Source organism: Zeus faber (genome assembly GCF_960531495.2).
Source record: "Zeus faber genome assembly, chromosome: 7".
NCBI classification, from domain to species: domain Eukaryota; kingdom Metazoa; phylum Chordata; class Actinopteri; order Zeiformes; family Zeidae; genus Zeus; species Zeus faber.
The window spans coordinates 1,833,829-1,854,683 of record NC_137203.1 but is presented as its reverse complement, the minus strand read 5'-3'; the positions used below and the strand labels follow the sequence as shown (position 1 = coordinate 1,854,683).

Here is a 20,855-nt window from a genome sequence, read left to right as displayed (position 1 = left end):
CTCTACCTTTACTCTACCTCTACTTTTACAAGTAGAGTAGAGAAGTAGAGTAGAGTGCAATTGGAGTAGCGGTAGAGTGGATGTAGAGTAGCGGTAGAGTAGCGAGTACTCCCCCTCTACTGTACTCTATGCTACCTCTACTCTTACAGGTAGAGGTAGCGTAGAATAGAGGTAGAGTACAGTAGAGTAGAGGTAGAGTACAGTACAGGTAGAGAAGAATACAGTAAAGTAGAGGTAGACTGGAGTACAGTCGAGGTAGAGTAGCGATCAAGTAGAGGAACAGGTAGAGCAGAGTAGAGGTAAATCTGAGGGTAGAGTAGAGGTACAGCTTAGAGTAGAGGTAGAGTAGCGGTAGATTAGATGTACAGGTAGAGTAGAGGGTGGGTTTGCAGCCAGGTTCCTGTCACGCCGCCTGTGGGGAAATGAAGGAACCGTGCGACGGCGCGATAGGACAGAGCAACAGAATGTGGGATGGAAACAGGAAGAAAAGAGCGTAGGGTCCATTGTAGTCCCTCAGTTTCCTGTCCAACAGGAAGTTCCCTCGACTGGCACTTCCTGTCAGACGGGGGAAACCCGGAGGAATAACACCGATCAGCGGGCGGATCGGAAAACATCTATAACGTTGAGGTAGTTTCTAGGAGATTGAAAATATGATTATTAAAGTAATATCAATAGTATCTACTTTCTACTGAACTCTGAAAATATCAATTAATATTTTCTTTATTTAAATAAAACTTACTGGTAAAAAAAAAAATATTAATAAATATAGCTGCAGGCAACAATACACAGGGTCCAGTTTAGTCGCGTTGGGTCGTGTTTTTACAGTTTCCCGGGTTCTCTGAAACGCAGCGCGATTTTCCGAGTTTCCTTGAACGCAGCATGGGCTCCCCCCGGTCTGTCGTCTCCTGGTTGCTGGTCTGGTGGAGCAACCACTTTACGGTCTACACAGCACAAGCCTCCTGTGTTTAAAACAACAACCCTCCATGTTCGCCTGTAAAGCACAGCTTGTCAGCGTGTTGTCTGTGGAAGTAGAGCTGCTCTCTCAGTGACCGGTGGCTGTTTGCTGCCGTGTCGGGCACAGAATTGATTTGCTGATATTTTTACTTGGATTACATTTTCAGTCAGTTACGTTTCCATGAAATACAACAAACATTGTAGTATTTCTGTGGTTAGTTACTATTGCACGGCTTCTATTTTTCCGACGCCTGACTGGATCTTGAACACATCACTGAGTCGCACGTTTCAGTGTTTTCGAGTGGATGTGGTGACGACATTTTTAGGGATTTGTTTTTATTGTATTTTTCATGAACCCGGTAAACGAGTGTAGACCAGGTATTTAAAATATTAATCTAACAGATCTGCTGAGATTTACCAGGTAAGAAGTTATATAAATATACACTTACTCCTCACTTAACAACCAAGTTCCGTTCCTACAACCAGGTCGTTAAGCAAATTGGTCAATAAACGATGACCAGTGTTATTTCACTGTAGGGGGGCGTGGCTGCTATATATAGTATATATAGGGTGTATATAGTGTATATAGTATACATAGTGTATATAGTATACATAATGTATACAGTATATATGGTGTATATAGTATAGTATACATAGTGTATATAGTATATATGGTGTATATAGTGTATATAGTTTATATGGTGTAAATAGTATATACTGTATAGTATATATAATGTATGTACAGCAGTATATATAGTGTATATAGTATATATAAATATGGGGGCGGTAGCTCAGGAGGTAGAGCTGGTGGTCCAGTAATCTAAAGGTTGCTGGTTGGATCCCAGGCTCCTCCTGCTAGCATGCTGTAGTGTCCTTGAGCAAGACACTTAACCCCTCATTGCTCCTGATGGCTGCGTCCGTCGGTGTTTGAATAATTGTAAGTGGCTTTGGATAAAAGCGTCTGATCAATGACTAAATGTAAATGTATATATAGCGTATATAGTATATAAAGGAGGATAAGATGCTTGGTATTGTACACAGTGTACAATACAGACTGGTCAGAGAGCTGGTCCTCAGTCTGAACGCTGGTTCACTAAGTAGTACATGTACATGTAAACACATAGTTTGGTCAAGTCTAAACACTGCAGAGTGACCGAGTCCACGCCGCACACTGGACACGGTCCAACTGGACCGCTACACGGACTGGATCGTAGTTGTGCCGAAATGGACAAAAGGTTGCCAGTGTATGGACCAGTTATTGGACTAAATACAGGAGAAAGGTAAATAATACTCATTGGAATTCCAGCAATGAGCAGGCTTCTCCGCTTCACAGTGGAACCGTAATAATCATTATCCTTAAATATTTCTGCTGTGGTCAAACTGGGGTCTAAAAAGTCTTATCTCCTCTCTCCTTATCTTATCTCCTTATCTCCCCCAGGTGATGGAGGCCAACAGGGACGCCTACACCTACGTCATCAAGGACCTCCATCCCCCTGTCATCACTCGCTTTGTGCGCCTAATCCCTGTCACAGCGCTCTCCACCACCGTGTGCATGAGGGTGGAGCTGTATGGGTGTCTATGGGAGGGTAGGACACACACACACACACACACACCTACACACAGAAACACACACACACACACACACACTAGTTCATATCATCACTTTTTAATGTTGCTACTAAAGAAAACCCCTCTCTCCTGCTCTCCTCTCCTCCTCCCCCTCTCCTCCCCTCCTCGCCTCTCTCCTCTCCTCCTCCCCCTCTCCTGCTTTCCTCTCCTCCCCTCCTCTCCTTTCTCCTCCTCTCTCCTCCCTCCCCTCCTCTCTCCGCCCTCCTCTCCTCCACCCCCTCCAGATGGTCTGCTTTCCTACTCCACTCCAGAAGGTCAGCGGATGATCCCTCCAGGTTTTCCCATCGCCGTCCTCAACGACTCCACGTACGACGGAACTCGAGAAAGGAGGTTGTTACGGATTTTTTGATTTTATGTTGTGACATAATCTACACCTTATTCCTTTGTTTCATAATTAAAAAAAAACCCTAAACTGGGAGTGGGGGGAGGATGTTTTATGTCCTGTGAACAGGAAATGATTCCAAAGTGTGATTCCCCGTGTGGTCCAGCAGGCGGCTGTCAGGGGGGCTGGGCCAGCTGACGGACGGCGTGGTGGGCCAGGACGACTTCCTGCTCACCCGCCAGTACCAGGCCTGGCCCGGATACGACTACCTGGGCTGGAGGAACGACTCGCTGAGCACCCTGGGATACGTGGAGATGGAGTTCCAGTTCGACAGGCAGAGGAACTTCACCTCCATGAAGGTGGAAGGGACAGAGGGAGGGAGGGATGATGGGTATTTGAACGGGTGGATAGACGGACGGACGGATGGATGGATGGAGAGAAAGATGGGTGGCTGGATGGATGATGGGTAGATGGCTAGGTGGACGGGTGGATGATCGATCTCTCCTCCCTCCACCCGTCTCTCTCTCTCTCTCTGTCCAGGTCCATAGTAACAACATGTTCTCCCGGGGCGTGAAGATCTTCTCCTCTGTTTCCTGTTGGTTTAAGCCCCGCCTCTTTTCGGGCTGGGAGGCGGAGCCTGTGGAGTTCCACACGGTTCTGGACGACCGGAACCCAAGCGCCCGCTACGTGACGGTGCCGCTGCAGCGCCGGGCGGCCGAGGCGCTGCGCTGCCGCTTCCGCTTCGCCGACGTCTGGATGCTGTTCAGCGAGATCTCCTTCCTGTCCGGTACTAATGTATTATATTATATTATATTCAATGATATATTATATTCAATTAAAATAATGTATATTATATTATATATTATATTATATTATATTATATATTATATTATATTATATTAGATACGACATTCTTTTGCATTATATTACGTTATATTATATTACATATATATTGTTATTCTTCACTTGATTTTATTTAATATATCATATCAATGATGCTACATGGAAACTCCAGTGGAAGACTTGAAGAGATGGGTTCGATCATCCATTTGACATGAATAAGGGTAAACAGGTTTGTCATGTTTAGGTCAGTCCACTACGTTGGTGACTGTGTTCCTGCTAAACTGGGCTTGGTCGTTATTTCAAAGCAATATCCCATCTCTATGATTTTATTATTTTAAAGTAGCCGTGTAATAAGCAGGATAACTATCATAAATAAAGCTGTTGGAGTGATGGTGTCGTGGCTGTGTGTTATCCCTGTTTGTCCTCCAGAGGACACCGCCCTGCCGACCCAGCTCAGCCCGGCGTTCACCTCGCCCTGGCCTCACGACCACGTTACCGTGACAACCAGCCCACACACCGGTAAGACCTCCCACCGCGAGGCGGCGAGTGAGACAGGCACGTCGGACCCGCCCTCCCTCTCAAGCTCCGCCCCCTCTCTCCTCAGCCGCTCCGACCACCACGGAGCAGCCGGACGAGGGGAACACCCCGGTGCTGATTGGCTGCCTGGTCACCATCATCCTGCTGCTGGTCGTCACCATCGTGCTCATCCTGTGGTGCCAGTACGTCTGCAAGGTCCTGGAGAAGGTATGGATTTCATATACCCTTCATCCACCCTTCATCCACCCTTCATCCATCCTCCAATCTCCATCCACCCTTCATCCATCCTTCATCCATCCTTCCTCCGCCTTTCACACACCCGTCACACACCCTTCATCCATCCTTCACCCACTCTCCATCCATCCTTCACCCACCCTTCATCCACCCCTCATCCATGTGATACTAACACTGTCCAGCATTAAAGCACCAAAATCACTCCATGACCATCAGCCGCTGGCACTCAAATGGTGCTTATCTGATTCCCTTTCATCCTCCACCGGCCCCAGGGGTGTGTCCTCTCACCACTTGTATTTGTTTTGTACATTTTATTTGTCGTGTCAATCTCATGATGAGCGGACATATCATCATGGTGGTGGAGGATTCCGTCATTGTGTCCCTGCTACAGTGGTGGAGGAGCTTAGTGATTGGTGCAAACTAGGGATGCAGCGCTACAGTGGGCTCCCAGTTCAGTATGTATCACGGTCTTGGGGCCACCGTAACGGTACGGTTTCAGTATGTTTATATTTAAGAAAAATAAATAAATAAGTGAAAGTGAAAAGGTGTAAAAATGTTTTTATAGCAGTCTGTCATAAATAAGTAGTGTAACACTCTGTGAGATGACTGTAGGGGGAGGGGGGAGACGGGGGTTAAAGGTCATTGGTGTGTTGTTTAATTTGCATCATTTCATCTGATTGGAGGGGAGGTGTCCAGGATAGTGGATAATTCAAATATTAATTTTCGTCCATATCAATTTATTTATATATATAATATTTTTTAAACGTTTCACAATAGAACATAAATAAAACCGGTACTATAGTTAGTTATTTTGTGTAGAACAGGTGTAAACTGCATTTTTCTCACATAAATAATAATAGATAAATAAAAGCTGACAGTCAGACCAGCGCGTGGTGCCTTCGCTTTGTGAACCTGACGTGACAGTGGGTGCGCTCCTTTTCAACCAGGGTACCTCCTGGCGAGGGAGGAGCTTAGGATATCTCTTACATGGAGGCGGAAACATTCTCCGGTGGCAGGAGACGGCAACTTAAACCAACAACACGACATTCAACTGTAAAACTTGACAGCAAAAAGAAGGGCAGCGAGACTCCCTTCATTCTACGAAAAGAACCGGATCGTTCATGAACGACGTGGTGCGAGTGGAAGAGAGTGTCTGAAGAGAAGTTGTTAATAAAGAGGGACACGGCCACCCCAGGGCTTATTTTCAGACTGGACATCTTGATTGATGGCACTCTTTATAAACACATTTCTATGTCGTTTTATCTCCTGTTTCTATGGAAAAGGCTGCGTAGCCGCACGCAGTTGCATGAAAAATGTACCTCTCGCGCAAAAATGGAGAAATGCCGCACGACTCCACGTGGCTAACGTGGCAGGTGGAGCTGCAACAGTGGATTCAATAGGAAGCAGCACTTACTGCGCACAGCGCTGCGCCCGTACGCTGCGCCCGAACGCTGCGCTAACACGTTTGGTGAAGCAGCACTTACTGCGCACAGCGCTGCGCCCGTACGCTGCGCTAACACGTGTGGTGAAGCAGCACTTACTGCACACCGCGCTGCGCCCATACGCTGCGCTAACGCGTCAGGTGACTTCTACCGTGATATGGTAATACCGTGGTTCACGTGTGCGTATTGAACTGTAGGGGACGTACCGAACGTTCCGATAACATACCCTGTGCCATTGTATCCCTCGTGCAAATTCTCCTTCTTTGACATTGTGTCAAAAAAAAAGACAATTGACTTGAGGAACAAGCCTCCCTCTATTTGTAATGCTGTTATTCATGGCCAGGCCGGTTAAGTTGTTTGACAGTACAAGTATCCGGGGACAATAATCCACGATAAGTTAGAACCTTTCAACCAAATAGCGCAGGTACTTTGCAGGTACTACTTTTCTGGGAAGCTCAGAAGTTTTCATCTTGATGTAGCTTTTATGAGAATGTTTTATTGAAACTTTTTTTACCTTCTCTTTTATTTGCTGCCTTGAGTCGCTTAACTTAAAAAACAGGAACAGGTGGCCCCCCCGTCCAGTGAGGTGAGGTTGCTTCCATCTGGTCGCAGATATAGTCTGCCAAGATGCAGGACCAGTAGATTTAGGAAATCATCTGTCCTTGCTGTTTTAGCCTTTTAAATAGCATCAAGTAATTCTATGTGTTTTGTGTTTGTGTGTTGATTGACTTGTTGGTTGTATTTACCGCTGGTTGTGAATCAATTGGCCCCAGGGGTCAAAAAGACGACCTTGACCTTGAGAAGGGGGCTTTAGACCCGTGATCTCACATTTCAGCTTCTCCTGCAGCTCTGTGTTCCATCGTCAGTTAAAATCCACCAAACGTCCCGACTGCGTCTCTAGGCCGTTGCTAGGCTACGTGGGATGGCTGTACGTTGCTTGCTGAGACGTGGTATTTTATCATAACATTTGGTGACGCCCCGGTGTTTAACGTCACGGAGTTTAACGTCACGGAGTTTAACGTCGCAGAGTTTAACGTCACAGAGTTTAACGTCACAGAGTTTAACGTCGCAGAGTTTAACGTCACGGAGTTTAACGTCACGGAGTTTAACGTCACAGAGTTTAACGTCACAGAGTTAAATGTCGCAGAGTTTAACGTCACAGAGTTTAACGTCACGGAGTTTAACGTCACAGAGTTTAATGTCACGGAGTTTAACGTCGTGGAGTTTAACGTCGTGGAGTTTAATGTCACAGAGTTTAACGTCGTGGAGTTTAACGTCACAGAGTTTAACGTCACAGAGTTTAACGTCACGGAGTTTAACGTCACGGAGTTTAACGTCACGGAGTTTAACGTCACAGAGTTTAATGTCACAGAGTTTAACGTCGTGGAGTTTAATGTCACAGAGTTTAACGTCGTGGAGTTTAATGTCACGGCGTTTTGTGAACAACAGCCGCGAACAACAGCCGACGCTGCTCCACTCGGTGTCGTTATGAGGTCAAATCTGTTTATTGATGAAGTGTCAATCACAGAATAAATGTCTTGGAAGTCACATTCACAACCATATTAAGGTTGAAGCCAAATTGATAATTGATCATTAATCTGTTCTCAAATGTTGCTGATCAGTTGATCAGTGCCGGTCGGGTCGCCGCAATCTGGTCCTCAAACTGCTGCACAAACCTCTTTCAAATTCATTGGTTTATCTCAATATTTAAGGGATGTTTTTCCTGTTGACGTGACATGATTTGAAGTTCCTACTTCCTGCCCTGCCCCGCCCCCAGGCCCCCCGCAGGATCCTGGGGGAGGACGTGACGGTGCGACTGTCGTCCTGCAGCGACACCATCGTCCTGCAGACGCCCCCCGTGCCCCCGCGCGCCAGCACCACAGGTACCCGTCCTGCAGGGCTGAAGCAGACCAGCGCCCCCCTCAGGGCACAGCGTGCTACTGACGCTCTCACCACCAAGAGCCTTGAAAACACAATTCAATCTCATCAATCAATGAATCAATGCTTCATTCCTTCAAAACCTTGAACATGAATGTATTTTCTTTACAGCCAAAATTATACTATATTATTATTATTGGTGATAATTAATCCAACTATATATATGCCTGTGTGTGTGTGTGTGTGTTCAAGTTCAAGTTCAAGTTCAAGAGATTATTTGTCACATACTGTGTGTGAGTGTGTGTATATATATATATATATATGTGTGTGTGTGTGTGTATGTTTGTATATATATATATATATATATATATATATATATATATATATATATATATATATATATATATATATGTATGTATGTATGTATATATATATAGAAGAGGTTTGTTTATTCTGGTTAATCCTGTTGCCAGGCTCTGCCCACACGGACCCTCACTATGAGAGGGTCTTCCTGCTGGACCCTCAGTACCAGAACCCGGCCGCTCTGAGGAACAAGCTGCCAGAGCTGTCGCAGAGCGCAGAGGCCTCAGGTAGGACCACCAGAACAGAAAAGTGAGAAACAGGAACCAGAACCAGAACCTGGAACCAAGCACCAGAACTGAAAACCTAGAACCGCAACCTTCTCCGGGTTCCACAGGTCTGGCTCAGCATGTTATGGTCCTACCTGGATGTGGGGGGGGCCTGTTCCTCCTTTCTGCTTCCTGTTCTCTCACCTCTCTGCTGCTTTATCCCTTCTTCCTGCTCTTCTTCACTTCCTGTTGGGCTCCCTGTCTCCAGCCCTCTTCCTGCTGACTTCCTGTCACATGACCCCTGGGTGGCTGCGTGGTAAGCCCTGAAAGGTGTGGCTCCACTAGTTATGGCCGGATGATGAGTGATTTGAAGCTTCTGTAAATTGGTGGAATTTATCATTATAGATTTTAAAGACGGTAAAGTCAAAATCATTTAGAGTTAAAACACCTTGTCTGACTGGTTATATACCTGTATAACTGCTCATACACCTGTCTGACCGGTTTTGTACCCGTCTGACTTGTTACCTGTCTTACTGGTTATATACGGTATTACTGGTCATATACCCATCTGACTGGTTATATACATGTCTGACTGGTTATATACATGTCTGACTGGTTATATACCCAGCTGACTGGTTATATACATGTCTGACTGGTTATATACATGTCTGACTGGTTATATACCAATCTGACTGGTTATATACATGTCTGACTGGTTATATGCCCGGCTGACTGGTCATATACCAATCTGACTGGTTATATACCCATCTGACTTGTTACCTGTCTGACTGGTTATCTAAGGTATTACTGGTCATATATCCATCTGACTGGTTATATACATGCCTGACTGGTTATATACATGTCTGACTGGTTATATACCCAGCTGACTGGTTATATACATGTCTGACTGGTTATATACATGTCTGACTGGTTATATACCCAGCTGACTGGTTATATACATGTCTGACTGGTTATATACCCGGCTGACTGGTCATATACCAATCTGACTGGTTATATAAACGTCTGACTTGTTACCTGTCTGACTGGTTATATACTCGTCTGACTAGCCAGTCAGGTATACGACTGTATAACTGGTTGTCAGACTTGTTCTATGCCCGTCTAACTGCTCATCCGCCCGTCTCACCCCCTGCCAGCATGCGGTGGCGGCTATGCGGAGCCGGACGTGACGCAGTGCACGCCGCACCAGGGGTTCCCGGGCCCCGCCCCCCGCTACGCCCAGACGGAGGTGGGGCGTCTGCAGGGTGTGACCGGCAGCAACATGTACGCTGTGCCCGCGCTCACCGTCGACTCCCTCACCCGCAAGGACATCTCTGCCGCCGAGTTCCCACGGCAACGGCTGCTGTTCCGCGAGAAGCTGGGGGAGGGGCAGTTCGGAGAGGTGGGTGTCGCACCGTCGCCCCCTGATGGCCACGGGATGTACTGTGAACGACTTTAACGTTAATGAAAACAAAAAGTATTTTTTTACCAGTAGGAGACACGTGTTCGTCCAGTGGAGATGAGATGAGATGAGATTAAAATGCTCTATTAAACACAAAGGGAAATTCCAGTGTTGCAGCAGCAGTGATATACATTACAAAACACACATAATGTACAAAAACACACATCGAGATCGGTTGTTTTTGATTCAAGATTCAAGATTCAAGATTTTTTTATGTGTCACATACATATACATACTTCCATACATATATGCAGTGAAATGTAATAAATGAATGAAATGAATTACTGTGTGTGTGTGTGTGTGTGTGTGTGTGTGTGTGTGTGTGTGTGTGTGTGTGTGTGTGTGTGTGTGCATATAAAATAACTACTGTACCGTATCAAAAGAAATAAAATAAAATAGAATCTAACTGAGTGAAAGGTAAAGCTTAAAAGTGGGAGTTAAATGTAAAGTAAACATGTGTCTTGTGCTTGGGCATCAGAGGAGGAGTTTCCTCTCCTGGAACAGGGCGGAGTCATCGTAGCTGCTGCTGCGCTGCAGGAAGGAGCTCCTGTAACGGTCCACATCTCTCCAGCTGCCTCTTCACCTGACGACAGGCAACAGACAGACAGGCGGGTGGGGGAGGCAGGAGGAGGTGTTGGTGGGGCTGTATTGAAGTCCACGCTGGGGGTTGGGGGGCGAGGGGAGGCACGGTGTGAGTCCCTGGTCTTGATCACCAGGGAGGCGTGAGAGGGAAGTGGCTGTGGGGGCGGGGAGGGTGTGGGCTCTGAGGCTGGGGGGAGGGGAGGAGGCGGCCCAGGCCCCCCCGTGCCGAAGCTGTTGAAGAACAAGTTCACCTCGTTGGCTCCGTCCAGGCTTCCCTCAGCCTGATCCCCCTTCACCTCGAAGCCCGTCATCCTTTTCATTCCTGACCACACGTCCCGCACCTTGTTTTGCTGGAGCTTGCTCTGCAGCTTCTGCCTGTTTGCCTCCGTGCTCTGCCTCAGTCTCACTTCCAGCTCCTTCTGCACACTCCTCAGTGACTCCCCGTCCCTGAAGGCTCCTCTCCCTGTGCAGCGGCTCCTTCAGGCGGCTGCTGAGCCAGGGCTTGTTACTGTGGAAACATGGCGGAGTCGCGGCGGGGACAGAAGTGGATGTGCTCTGTGATACAGTCGGTCGTGGAGCTGATGTCATCACCGTGCGACTCGCACAGTACGTCCCCGTCTGGGGCCTCAAAACGCCCTGAAGAGTCTCATCTGCTTCCTGCGACCTCCTCACAGTCCTTGTGGTCCCAGGTTGCTGCTGAACAATGGGTGTGGAGGTGGGGGTGAGAAGCACCACATTGTGATGAAGATGAAGATGAAGAGAATTTCTTTTTTTTCCGACCATTTTCTCCATCTTGCTCTCAATTCCATGCAGTTCAATTCCTTATTGACATCACAGGGATTCTGACATTGCCAAAGAATAAGCAAAACAACAAAACAATTATAATAATACATAATGAAATAAATACATAGAACGAATAGATAACTACAGTAATAACATGAATGACGAAAATAATAATAATAATGATAATGAAATACTTGAATGAAAAGGCAGGGTCCTAATTGTTTAATGGTAGAACCCCTGTCTCTCTCTCCCTCTCCCAGGTCCACCTGTGCGAGGCGGAGCATCTCCCAGAATTCCTTGGGGAGGGCTCCCCCCTCCCGGACAGAGACGGGCGACCTGTCCTGGTGGCGGTGAAACAGCTGAGAGCCGACGCAACCAGCCAGGCCAGGTACCTGTCTGCCTCTCTACCTGTCTGTCTCTCCCTCTGTCTGTCCATCTGTCCTACATCCTGTCTGTCACTCTGTCCCTCTTCCCATCTGTCGGCCCCTCTGCCTGTCTGTCTGTCCTAAAGATGTCGAAGTTAGTTAGATGGTAAGAAAATGTGGATTTCAAAAGTCTCCTCCTCCTCCTCCCCCTTTTCCTCCTCCCCCTCTTCTTCCTCCTCTTCCTCCTGTTCCCCCTGTTCCTCCTCCTCTTCTCCCCCCCCCCTTCCCCCTCCTCCCCCTCTTCCTCCTCCCGCCTCCTCCTCTTCCTCCTTTTCCCCCTGTTCCCCCTCCTCTCCCTCCTCCTCTTCTTCCTCCTCCTTCCCCTGTTCCTCCTCCTCCCCCTCCTCCTCCTCTTCCTCCTCCTCTTCCTCCTCCCGCCTCCTCCTCTTCCTCCTCTTCCCCTGTTCCTCCTCCTCTCCCTCTTCCTCTTCTTCCTCTTCCTCCTCTCGCCTCCGCCTCTTCCCCCTCTCCCTCTTCCTCTTCTTCCTCTTCCTCCTCCCACCTCCGCCTCTTCCTCCTCTTCTTCCTCTTCCTCCTCCTCCTCCTCCTCCCCCTCCTCCTCCCCATCTTCCTCATCCTCTTCTTCCTCTTCCTCCTCCCGCCTCCGCCTCTTCCTCCTCTTCCTCCTCCTCTTCCTCCTCTTCCCCCTGTTCCTCCTCCTCTCCCTCCTCCTCTTCTTCTTCCTCTTCCTCCTCCTCTCCCTCTTCCTCTTCTTCCTCTTCCTCCTCCCGCCTCCGCCTCTTCCTCCTCTACTTCCTCTTCCTCCTCCTCCCCCTCCTCCTCCCCCTCTTCCTCATCCTCTTCCTCTTCTTCCTCTTCCTCCTCCCGCCTCCGCCTCTTCCTCCTCTTCTTCCTCTTCCTCCTCCTCCCCCTCCTCCTCTTTCTCCTCTTCCCCCTGTTCCTCCTCCTCTCTCTCCTCCTCTTCTTCTTCCTCTTCCTCCTCATCTCCCTCTTCCTCTTCTTCCTCTTCCTCCTCCCGCCTCCGCCTCTTCCTCCTCTTCTTCCTCTTCCTCCTCCTCCCCCTCCTCCTCTTTCTCCTCTTCCCCCTGTTCCTCCTCCTCTCTCTCCTCCTCTTCTTCTTCCTCTTCCTCCTCCTCTTCCTGCTCTTCCCCCTGTTCCTCCTCCTCTCCCTCCTCCTCTTCTTCTTCCTCTTCCTCCTCATCTCCCTCTTCCTCTTCTTCCTCTTCCTCCTCCCGCCTCCGCCTCTTCCTCCTCTACTTCCTCTTCCTCCTCCTCCCCCTCCTCCTCCCCCTCTTCCTCATCCTCTTCCTCTTCTTCCTCTTCCTCCTCCCGCCTCCGCCTCTTCCTCCTCTTCTTCCTCTTCCTCCTCCTCCCCCTCCTCCTCTTCTTCTTCCTCTTCCTCCTCTTCCTCCTCGTCTTCCTCGTCTTCCCCCTGTTCCTCCTCCTCTCCCTCCTCCTCTTCTTCTTCCTCTTCCTCCTCCTCTCCCTCTTCCTCTTCTTCCTCTTCCTCCTCCCGCCTCCGCCTCTTCCTCCTCTTCTTCCTCTTCCTCCTCCTCCCCCTCCTCCTCCTCCCCCTCATCCTCCTCCCCCTCATCCTCTTCCTCCTCCTCTCCCTCTTCCTCTTCTTCCTCTTCCTCCTCCCGCCTCCGCCTCTTCCTCCTCTTCTTCCTCTTCCTCCTCCTCCCCCTCCTCCTCCTCCCCCTCATCCTCTTCCTCCTCCTCTTCCTCCTCCCGCCTCCTCCTCGTTCTCCTCTTCCCCCTGTTCCTCCTCCTCTCCCTCCTCCTCTTCTTCTTCCTCTTCCTCCTCCTCCCTCCTCCTCCTCTTTTTCCTCCTCCTCTACCTCAGGAACGACTTCCTGAAGGAGATAAAGATCATGTCCCGGCTCAACGACCCGAACATCATCCAGCTGCTGTGTGTGTGTGTGGCGTCCGACCCGCTGTGCATGGTGACGGAGTACATGGAGAACGGAGACCTCAACATGTTCCTGTCGCAGCGTGAGATGGAGAGCACGCTCACACACGCCAACAACATCCCCTCCGTCAGGTACACGCCAACAACATCCCCTCCGTCAGGTACACTCTAGCAACATCCCCTCCGTCAGGTACACGCCAACAACATCCCCTCCGTCAGGTACACTCTAGCAACATCCCCTCCGTCAGGTACACGCCAACAACATCCCCTCCGTCAGGTACACTCTAGCAACATCCCCTCCGTCAGGTACACGCCAATAACATCCCCTCTGTCAGGTACACGCCAACAACATCCCTTTTGTCAGGTACACTCTAACAACATCCACTCCGTCAGGTACACGCCAATAACATCCCCTCCATCAGGTACACTCTAGCAACATCCCCTCCGTCAGGTACACGCCAACAACATCCCTTTTGTCAGGTACACGCCAACAACATCCCTTTTGTCAGGTACACGCCAACAACATCCCTTTTGTCAGGTACATGCCAACAACATCCCCTCCGTTAGGTACACTCTGACAACATCCCCTCCGTCAGGTACACGCCAACAACATCCCCTCCGTCAGGTACACTCTAGCAACATCCCCTCCGTCAGGTACACGCCAACAACATCCCCTCCGTTAGGTACACTCTGACAACATCCCCTCTGTCAGGTACACGCCAACAACATCCCCTCCGTCAGGTACACTCTGACAACATCCCCTCCGTCAGGTACACGCCAACAACATCCCCTCCGTCAGGTACACGCCAACAACATCCCCTCCGTCAGGTACACGCCAACAACATCCCCTCCATCAGGTACACTCTAACAACATCCCCTCCGTCAGGTACACTCTAACAACATCCCCTCCGTCAGGTACACGCCAACAACATCCCCTCCGTCAGGTACACGCCAACAACATCCCCTCCGTCAGGTACACGCCAACAACATCCCCTCCGTCAGGTACATGCCAACAACATCCCCTCCGTCAGGTACACGCCAACAACATCCCCTCCGTCAGGTACACGCCAACAACATCCCCTCCGTCAGGTACATGCCAACAACATCCCCTCCTTCAGGTACACTCTAACAACATCCCCTCCGTCAGGTACACGCCAACAACATCCCCTCCGTCAGGTACACACCAACAACATCCCCTCCTTCAGGTACACGCCAACAACATCCCCTCCGTCAGGTACACTCTAACAACATCCCCTCCGTCAGGTACACGCCAACAACATCCCCTCCATCAGGTACACGCCAACAACATCCCCTCCGTCAGGTACACGCCAACAACATCCCCTCCGTCAGGTACACGCCAACAACATCCCCTCCGTCAGGTACATGCCAACAACATCCCCTCCTTCAGGTACACTCTAACAACATCCCCTCCGTCAGGTACACGCCAACAACATCCCCTCCGTCAGGTACACGCCAACAACATCCCCTCCGTCAGGTACATGCTAACAACATCCCCTCCGTCAGGTACACGCTAACAACATCCCCTCCGTCAGGTACACGCCAACATCATCCCCTCCGTCAGGTACACACCCTCACGCACCTCCAGTGAGGTTCATCCACTGTTCTGCAGGCAGTGAGACATGTTCAGGTGTGATGTAGTGTGGTCCAGTAAGCCCCGCCCTCTGTGCAGTCTGTCGGACCTGCTCCACATGGCGGTGCAGATCTCCTCGGGGATGCGGTACCTGGCCTCCCTGAACTTCGTGCACCGGGACCTGGCCACCAGGAACTGCCTCCTGGACCGACGCCTCACCATCAAGATCGCCGACTTCGGCATGAGCCGCAACCTGTACAGCAGCGACTACTACCGCATCCAGGGCCGCGCCGTGCTGCCCATCCGCTGGATGGCCTGGGAGAGCATCCTGCTGGTGAGGCTCCGCCCACCTCCGTCCGCTCCGCCCACCTCCTGCTGGGCGGCTCAGAGCACTAGCAATTTATTTGAAGGATGACGTATGGCCCGACGGTCACTGTCAGTGAAATAACCCCCAATGGGACGATTCAAGGCCTCTACCTTATCCTGCTTATTACACAGCTACTTACTAAATAGAAGAAAAAATTGAGACAGATTATTGATTTAAAATGACTGTCAAACTGTTATGACACACAAACCTTTCTTTACTGTAATTAATGTTAAACTGAACATTAATGCACTGAATGGGACGTTGGGGATGTTGATGTCCATGTCCTCCTCCATCTCTTCCAGTCCTCCGTTGTAGTTTCTAAGTAGCGCCACCAGATGACGCCACGAGCTAATGTTAGCCTTAGCATGGAGGCGGAGTGATACGAGGGACGTGAGACCGGGAGGAGAAGTGGTTGCCCCCGGCAATGTCCGTTAACAGCTCTGCGGCCATTATTCAGAAATAACGGACCACGATATTGTCTGCTATTGACCGATCAGAATCAAGCATCCCACCGAGCCACAGTGTGACAATCAGTGCGTAACCTGTTTTTCTGTGCGTCCTCCATCTTGCCTCCAGGGGAAGTTCACCACGGCCAGTGACGTGTGGGCGTTCGGGGTGACGCTGTGGGAGATGTTCACACTGTGCAAGGAGCAGCCGTACAGCCTGCTGTCCGACGAGCAGGTCATCGAGAACACTGGCGAGTTCTTCAGAAACCAGGGACGGCAGGTGAGAGGAGACAAAGCATCGACCTCCGGGGGCGGATCCACCTCCAACTCCATGTCTGCTTTTCCCTCCGTTTGCCCTGTTCAGTCTCCCGTCGTTACTCGGAGATAAACCTGCGCAAAAGGCGGAAATTCCCTCCATCTGTCTCCATCATAGTTTCTATAGATGAGCCTTTGTCCATCTTTAACCACGTCACCTCCACTTCACGCCATGTTTTCATGTACCAGGAATTTGTCGTGACGGAGATCAGTGCGTTTCTGTAAAGCTCAACATTTTGACATCAAATTTTGATCATATTTAAATGAAATAAAAATAAGAGACATAACATTTTTTAATTCAAATAGCAAAGAATTTGCCAAATCTAGGTATATAAAAAATATACAGAACATACAAAGTGTGATTCTATGCAGGGGATATATTATTGGTATTGGTCTATAGAGTATGAAGGATGAATTCTAAAATCACTGTGTATTACCATTGTGTTTATGTTTGTCCACGGTGACGCTGAGGCCATGTTGGCTGTTTACCAGTATAAAAACATGAGAATGCGATTTCCTCAACAACAATTCTCACAGTATTATATAAACTTCCATCAATTAATAACCATTCATGTTCTATCAGGAGATATGTATTTATATTGGTTCTACTGGACAGGGCTCAACATAAACGGTTGCCCAGTTTCCCCAGGCAACCGGAGTTTGAGGCCATTGTCAACCACACAGTTGTCAGCCACTTGTCATATGACAAGTCAAACATAATAAGCCTGGTATGTCTCCTGTGCGTCCTTATGTTTGGTCTCTTGGGCCGAGGAAACTGTCTCACTTCATTATCACTCATTTACAAAGCCATTGAAGTTTGGCAACCGTTTTGTCTGCCTGGGCAACAGACAGCCGGAGAAACCACTTCTCCGTGTTAGATGATATCACCTCAAAAGATTTTCACAGATGAAGATGTGATGATGATGATGTGCCCCCCCAGGTCTTCCTGTATGCCCCGCCCCTCTGCCCCCCCTCCCTCTTCGAGCTGATGATGTGCTGTTGGAGCCGTGACATCACGGACCGACCCAACTTCGAGGGACTGTACCAAGCGCTGCGGCCCCACGCCCACCCCTGAGCCAAGCCCCCGGGGGATACCATCCGGGTGCTGGGCGGCGGGGGTGGGGTTCTGTCAGACAGACAGGCAGAGAGGCAGACGGACGGACGGACAGGTGGTAAAGCGGGTCCGTCTGGCAGACAAGATGGCGGCGGGAGCTTCACACCTCGTCCACTGAGCCGTCGTCGTTCCTCCTCCTGGACCCAGCATCTACCAGGAATCTGTTCCTTTTGACATTTCTTATTTTATTTTATTTTATTTTATTTTATTTTATTGCGGTGCCAAAGGTTCCATGTCTCTATAATAGTATTTGTTCTACAAGGACTGTTCAGACTGCAGGCGAACCGGACTGGTTTCCCAGTTCTGGTTTTCGGGACCGGACCGGACTGAACTGGTGGTCCATCGGGTCGGATCCGTGAGCTCCAACGAGGGATGAGAGGAAAAGTCTGGAGTCCGATCAAAGCAGCCGGGAATCGAGCGGTCGCCGCTATTCCAGATCCAACCCACCCGGACCCCAACCCGGACCCGGTGGTTCTGGTCCGAGCAGCGTCTGTGTTTCAGCCACTGGAGCTCACGTCAAATCCTGGTGTTTTGTTCTGTTCTGTTTTCCTTTCTCATTTTCATCCTTTGCTCTATTATTGTATTTTCATTTTCTTCGTTGTCGGTGTTTTATCTTCTGAATGTCGTTGGGCCGAGCTCCACGTGGAGGTGCCAAGAGGCTGCGTTTGAAACCTGTGAGGCGGTGAAATGAACTGTGGGTAATGTGGATTCAACACTGAAATCAAAACAAAAGATTCTGATATATCAACCTGCATTAAAATGTATTAAATTGATTTTTGTGATTTACAACATTGATCATTTCAACTTGTTCACGTTTGGTGGAAGCTTTTAACGCAAAGACAACATGTGTTTCGCACCGATCCCGTCCATGGTTCCAGTTTGTGGTTCTAGTCCGTGGGTCCAGTCCATGGTTTTAGTCCGTGGATCTAGTTCATTGTTCCAGGCCGTGGTTCTAGTCCATGGGTCCAGTCAGTGGTTCTAGTCCATGGTTGTAGTCCATGTTTCCAGTGGCTGATAAGGTGCAGTTGCTCTGGCCTAATGGGCCGTGGACTGGGAGCTGTGGTGGGAGCAGCATGAAGGTCCTCCTGGTCTTGCTGGTCCTCTTGTCTTTGCTGGTCCTCCTGGTCCTGCTGGTCCTCCTGGTCCTGCTGGTCCTCCTGGTCCTGCTGGTCCTGCTGGTCCTGCTGGTCCTTCTGGTCCTGCTGGTCCTCCTGTCCCTGCTGGTCCTTCTGGTCCTGCTTCACAAGGTTCTCACCTGGTTCTTCACTGCTCAAACTAGTCATAAACCGCTCAGGGGATTGAGAATCCTCTGTTTGGCTATAAATTATATTAAACATTCACCCAAACATCCATTTTCTGGACCTGTTTATCTGTTCAGGGGGTTGGGAGGGGGGTTCTTTCTGTCCAAGATGGGAACAGACAGAACCTGAGATGAGTTTCTGACCGCTCTGCTTTCATAAGTTAAATATGCAGTAAGTCATGGTTTTGTTGTTCAGAACCGACCCTATTAAAACGATAACTGTCACAGGTTGCTGCATTCAAAAGCATCAGAAAGTCCTTATTTGGAACGGGAAGTTCTGGTTGTTTATACATACCTATACTGATCAGCCACAACATTGGGACCACCACAAATAACATTAATACTGCGTGGAGGCATGGACTCCACCAGCAACTGAAGGTGTCCTGTGGTATCTGGCACCAAGACGTGAGCAGCAGATCCTTTAAGTCCTGGGAGTTGGAGGTGGGGCCCCCATGGATCGGGCTTGTTGTTCCAGCACATCCCTCAGATGCTCCGTCGGATCTGACCCTAACCCCACACATCCACTTGATGTAGAAGAAAAGGTGATTCATCAGACCTCCACCTTCTTCCATTGCTCCATGGTCCAGTTGTGATGCTCATGTGTCCATTGTAGGTGCTTTCAGGGGTGGACAGGGGTCAACATGGACACTGTGAGCTCCCATACGCAGCAAGCTGCCATGCACTGTGTGTTCTACACCTTTCTATCACAGCAACATCCACTGTTTCAACACTTTGTGCTGCAGTAGTTCTTCTGTGGCATCGAACCAGACGGACTAGACTTCACTCCCCACGAACGTCAATGAGCCTTGGGCCCCATGACCCTGTGGCCGGTTCAGCGGTCGTCCTTCCTTGGACACTTTTGGTAGTAACCACTGCAGAGAGGGAACAGCCACAAGACCTGTGCTTGTGGAGATGCTCTGACCCAGTCGTCTAGCATCACAATGTGCTCCTTGTCAAAGTGGCTCAGATCCTTACCACGCCCATTTTTATACTTCAACAACTCACTCTTCACTTGCTGCCTCATATATATATATATATATATATATATATATATTCATAACATATACAACTATATATATAAATAATATATACAACTATGTATAATAATATATAACAGTGTATGTATGTTTGGGTGTATGTATATAATATATAACAGTATATACATTATAATAATATATAACAATATATAATAATAATAAGAATAATAATATATAACAGTATATATATATAATAATAATAATAACAATATATAACAGTATAGATACAATTATAATATATAACACTATATACATTATAATAATGTGACAAATAATCACTTGAACTTGAATATATAACAGTATATATATAATAATAATATATAACAGTATATATATATATAATATAACAGTATAGATACAATTATAATATATAACAGTATATATATAATAATGATATATAACAGTATATATATATATATATAATATATAATAATATATCCCTTGACAGGTGTCATTGGAACCAGTCCAATGTAATGACGTCACTGCTCGTTACGTTACGGCCTATGGCGGTGTGTGCGTAGAAACATGAACAGGAAGTGACGCAGGTTCTGTAGCCAACCAGCAGAGGGCAACGATGAGTCCAACTTCCTGTAAAGCTTCTCTTTCAGAATAAAAGTCCTTTAGGGCCGAAGAGCAGAGCCTCGAGGTGCGTCAGGGAGGAGGCTCCTCCTCAACCTGCTGCGCTTCTTCTGCTTCAGTTGCTTCGACCTCGCAACGATGCTCAATCTCAAGGTGCAAACTGTCAAAGAATATTCATTTTGTTTTTCATTTTGTATTTACTTCTCATTTTCTCGTTACTGATGGAGTTCGCTTGTGTCGGTTTGATCAGTTGGACCTTTTGTAAAATAGTGAACAAACCTTTTTGTTGGAGCCAGTCGTAGCAGCCATTTTGTTTCCTTCCCAGGAACACCGTCGCTGCGTCTGGAATGGAGAACTACACGTTAAACCACTACAGTACTACACCAAGTACTACATACTATGTACTTTACACTATGTTCTACATGCTATGTAGAGTACTACATACTATGTACTACACACTATGTACTATACGCCATGTACTACACGCTATGTGCTTCACACTCTGTACTGCACGCTATGCACTTCATGTTGTACTTGTGCAGTGCAGCATAGTGTACAGATGTAATCTGTCATCCT

The 20,855-nt window shown here is 48.4% G+C and overlaps 1 protein-coding gene across 4 annotated transcripts in view; it reads left to right on the top strand.

Annotated features, from left to right (window-relative positions):
* The window catches only part of ddr2l (discoidin domain receptor family, member 2, like), a 19,325-nt gene extending 1,189 nt beyond the window's left edge, over positions 1-18,136 (top strand). Inside the window, exons 4-18 of one of the 4 annotated variants that reach the window (XM_080003611.1) lie at positions 2,393-2,540; positions 2,808-2,889; positions 3,075-3,264; positions 3,446-3,692; positions 4,178-4,267; positions 4,353-4,492; positions 7,739-7,844; positions 8,313-8,429; positions 8,677-8,724; positions 9,563-9,807; positions 11,493-11,620; positions 13,465-13,662; positions 15,221-15,455; positions 16,065-16,214; positions 17,190-18,136. In XM_080003611.1, the coding sequence (XP_079859737.1) occupies positions 2,393-2,540; positions 2,808-2,889; positions 3,075-3,264; positions 3,446-3,692; positions 4,178-4,267; positions 4,353-4,492; positions 7,739-7,844; positions 8,313-8,429; positions 8,677-8,724; positions 9,563-9,807; positions 11,493-11,620; positions 13,465-13,662; positions 15,221-15,455; positions 16,065-16,214; positions 17,190-17,324 (2,259 nt within the window). In that variant the 3' untranslated portion in view covers positions 17,325-18,136. Of the gene's footprint in view, positions 1-2,392; positions 2,541-2,807; positions 2,914-3,071; positions 3,265-3,445; positions 3,693-4,177; positions 4,268-4,352; positions 4,493-7,738; positions 7,845-8,312; positions 8,430-8,676; positions 8,725-9,562; positions 9,808-11,492; positions 11,621-13,464; positions 13,663-15,220; positions 15,456-16,064; positions 16,215-17,189 lie in introns of all 4 variants that reach the window. The other 3 variants (XM_080003610.1, XM_080003609.1, XM_080003612.1) reach the window with 3 other exon arrangements.
* The last annotated feature ends 2,719 nt before the right edge of the window (positions 18,137-20,855 follow it).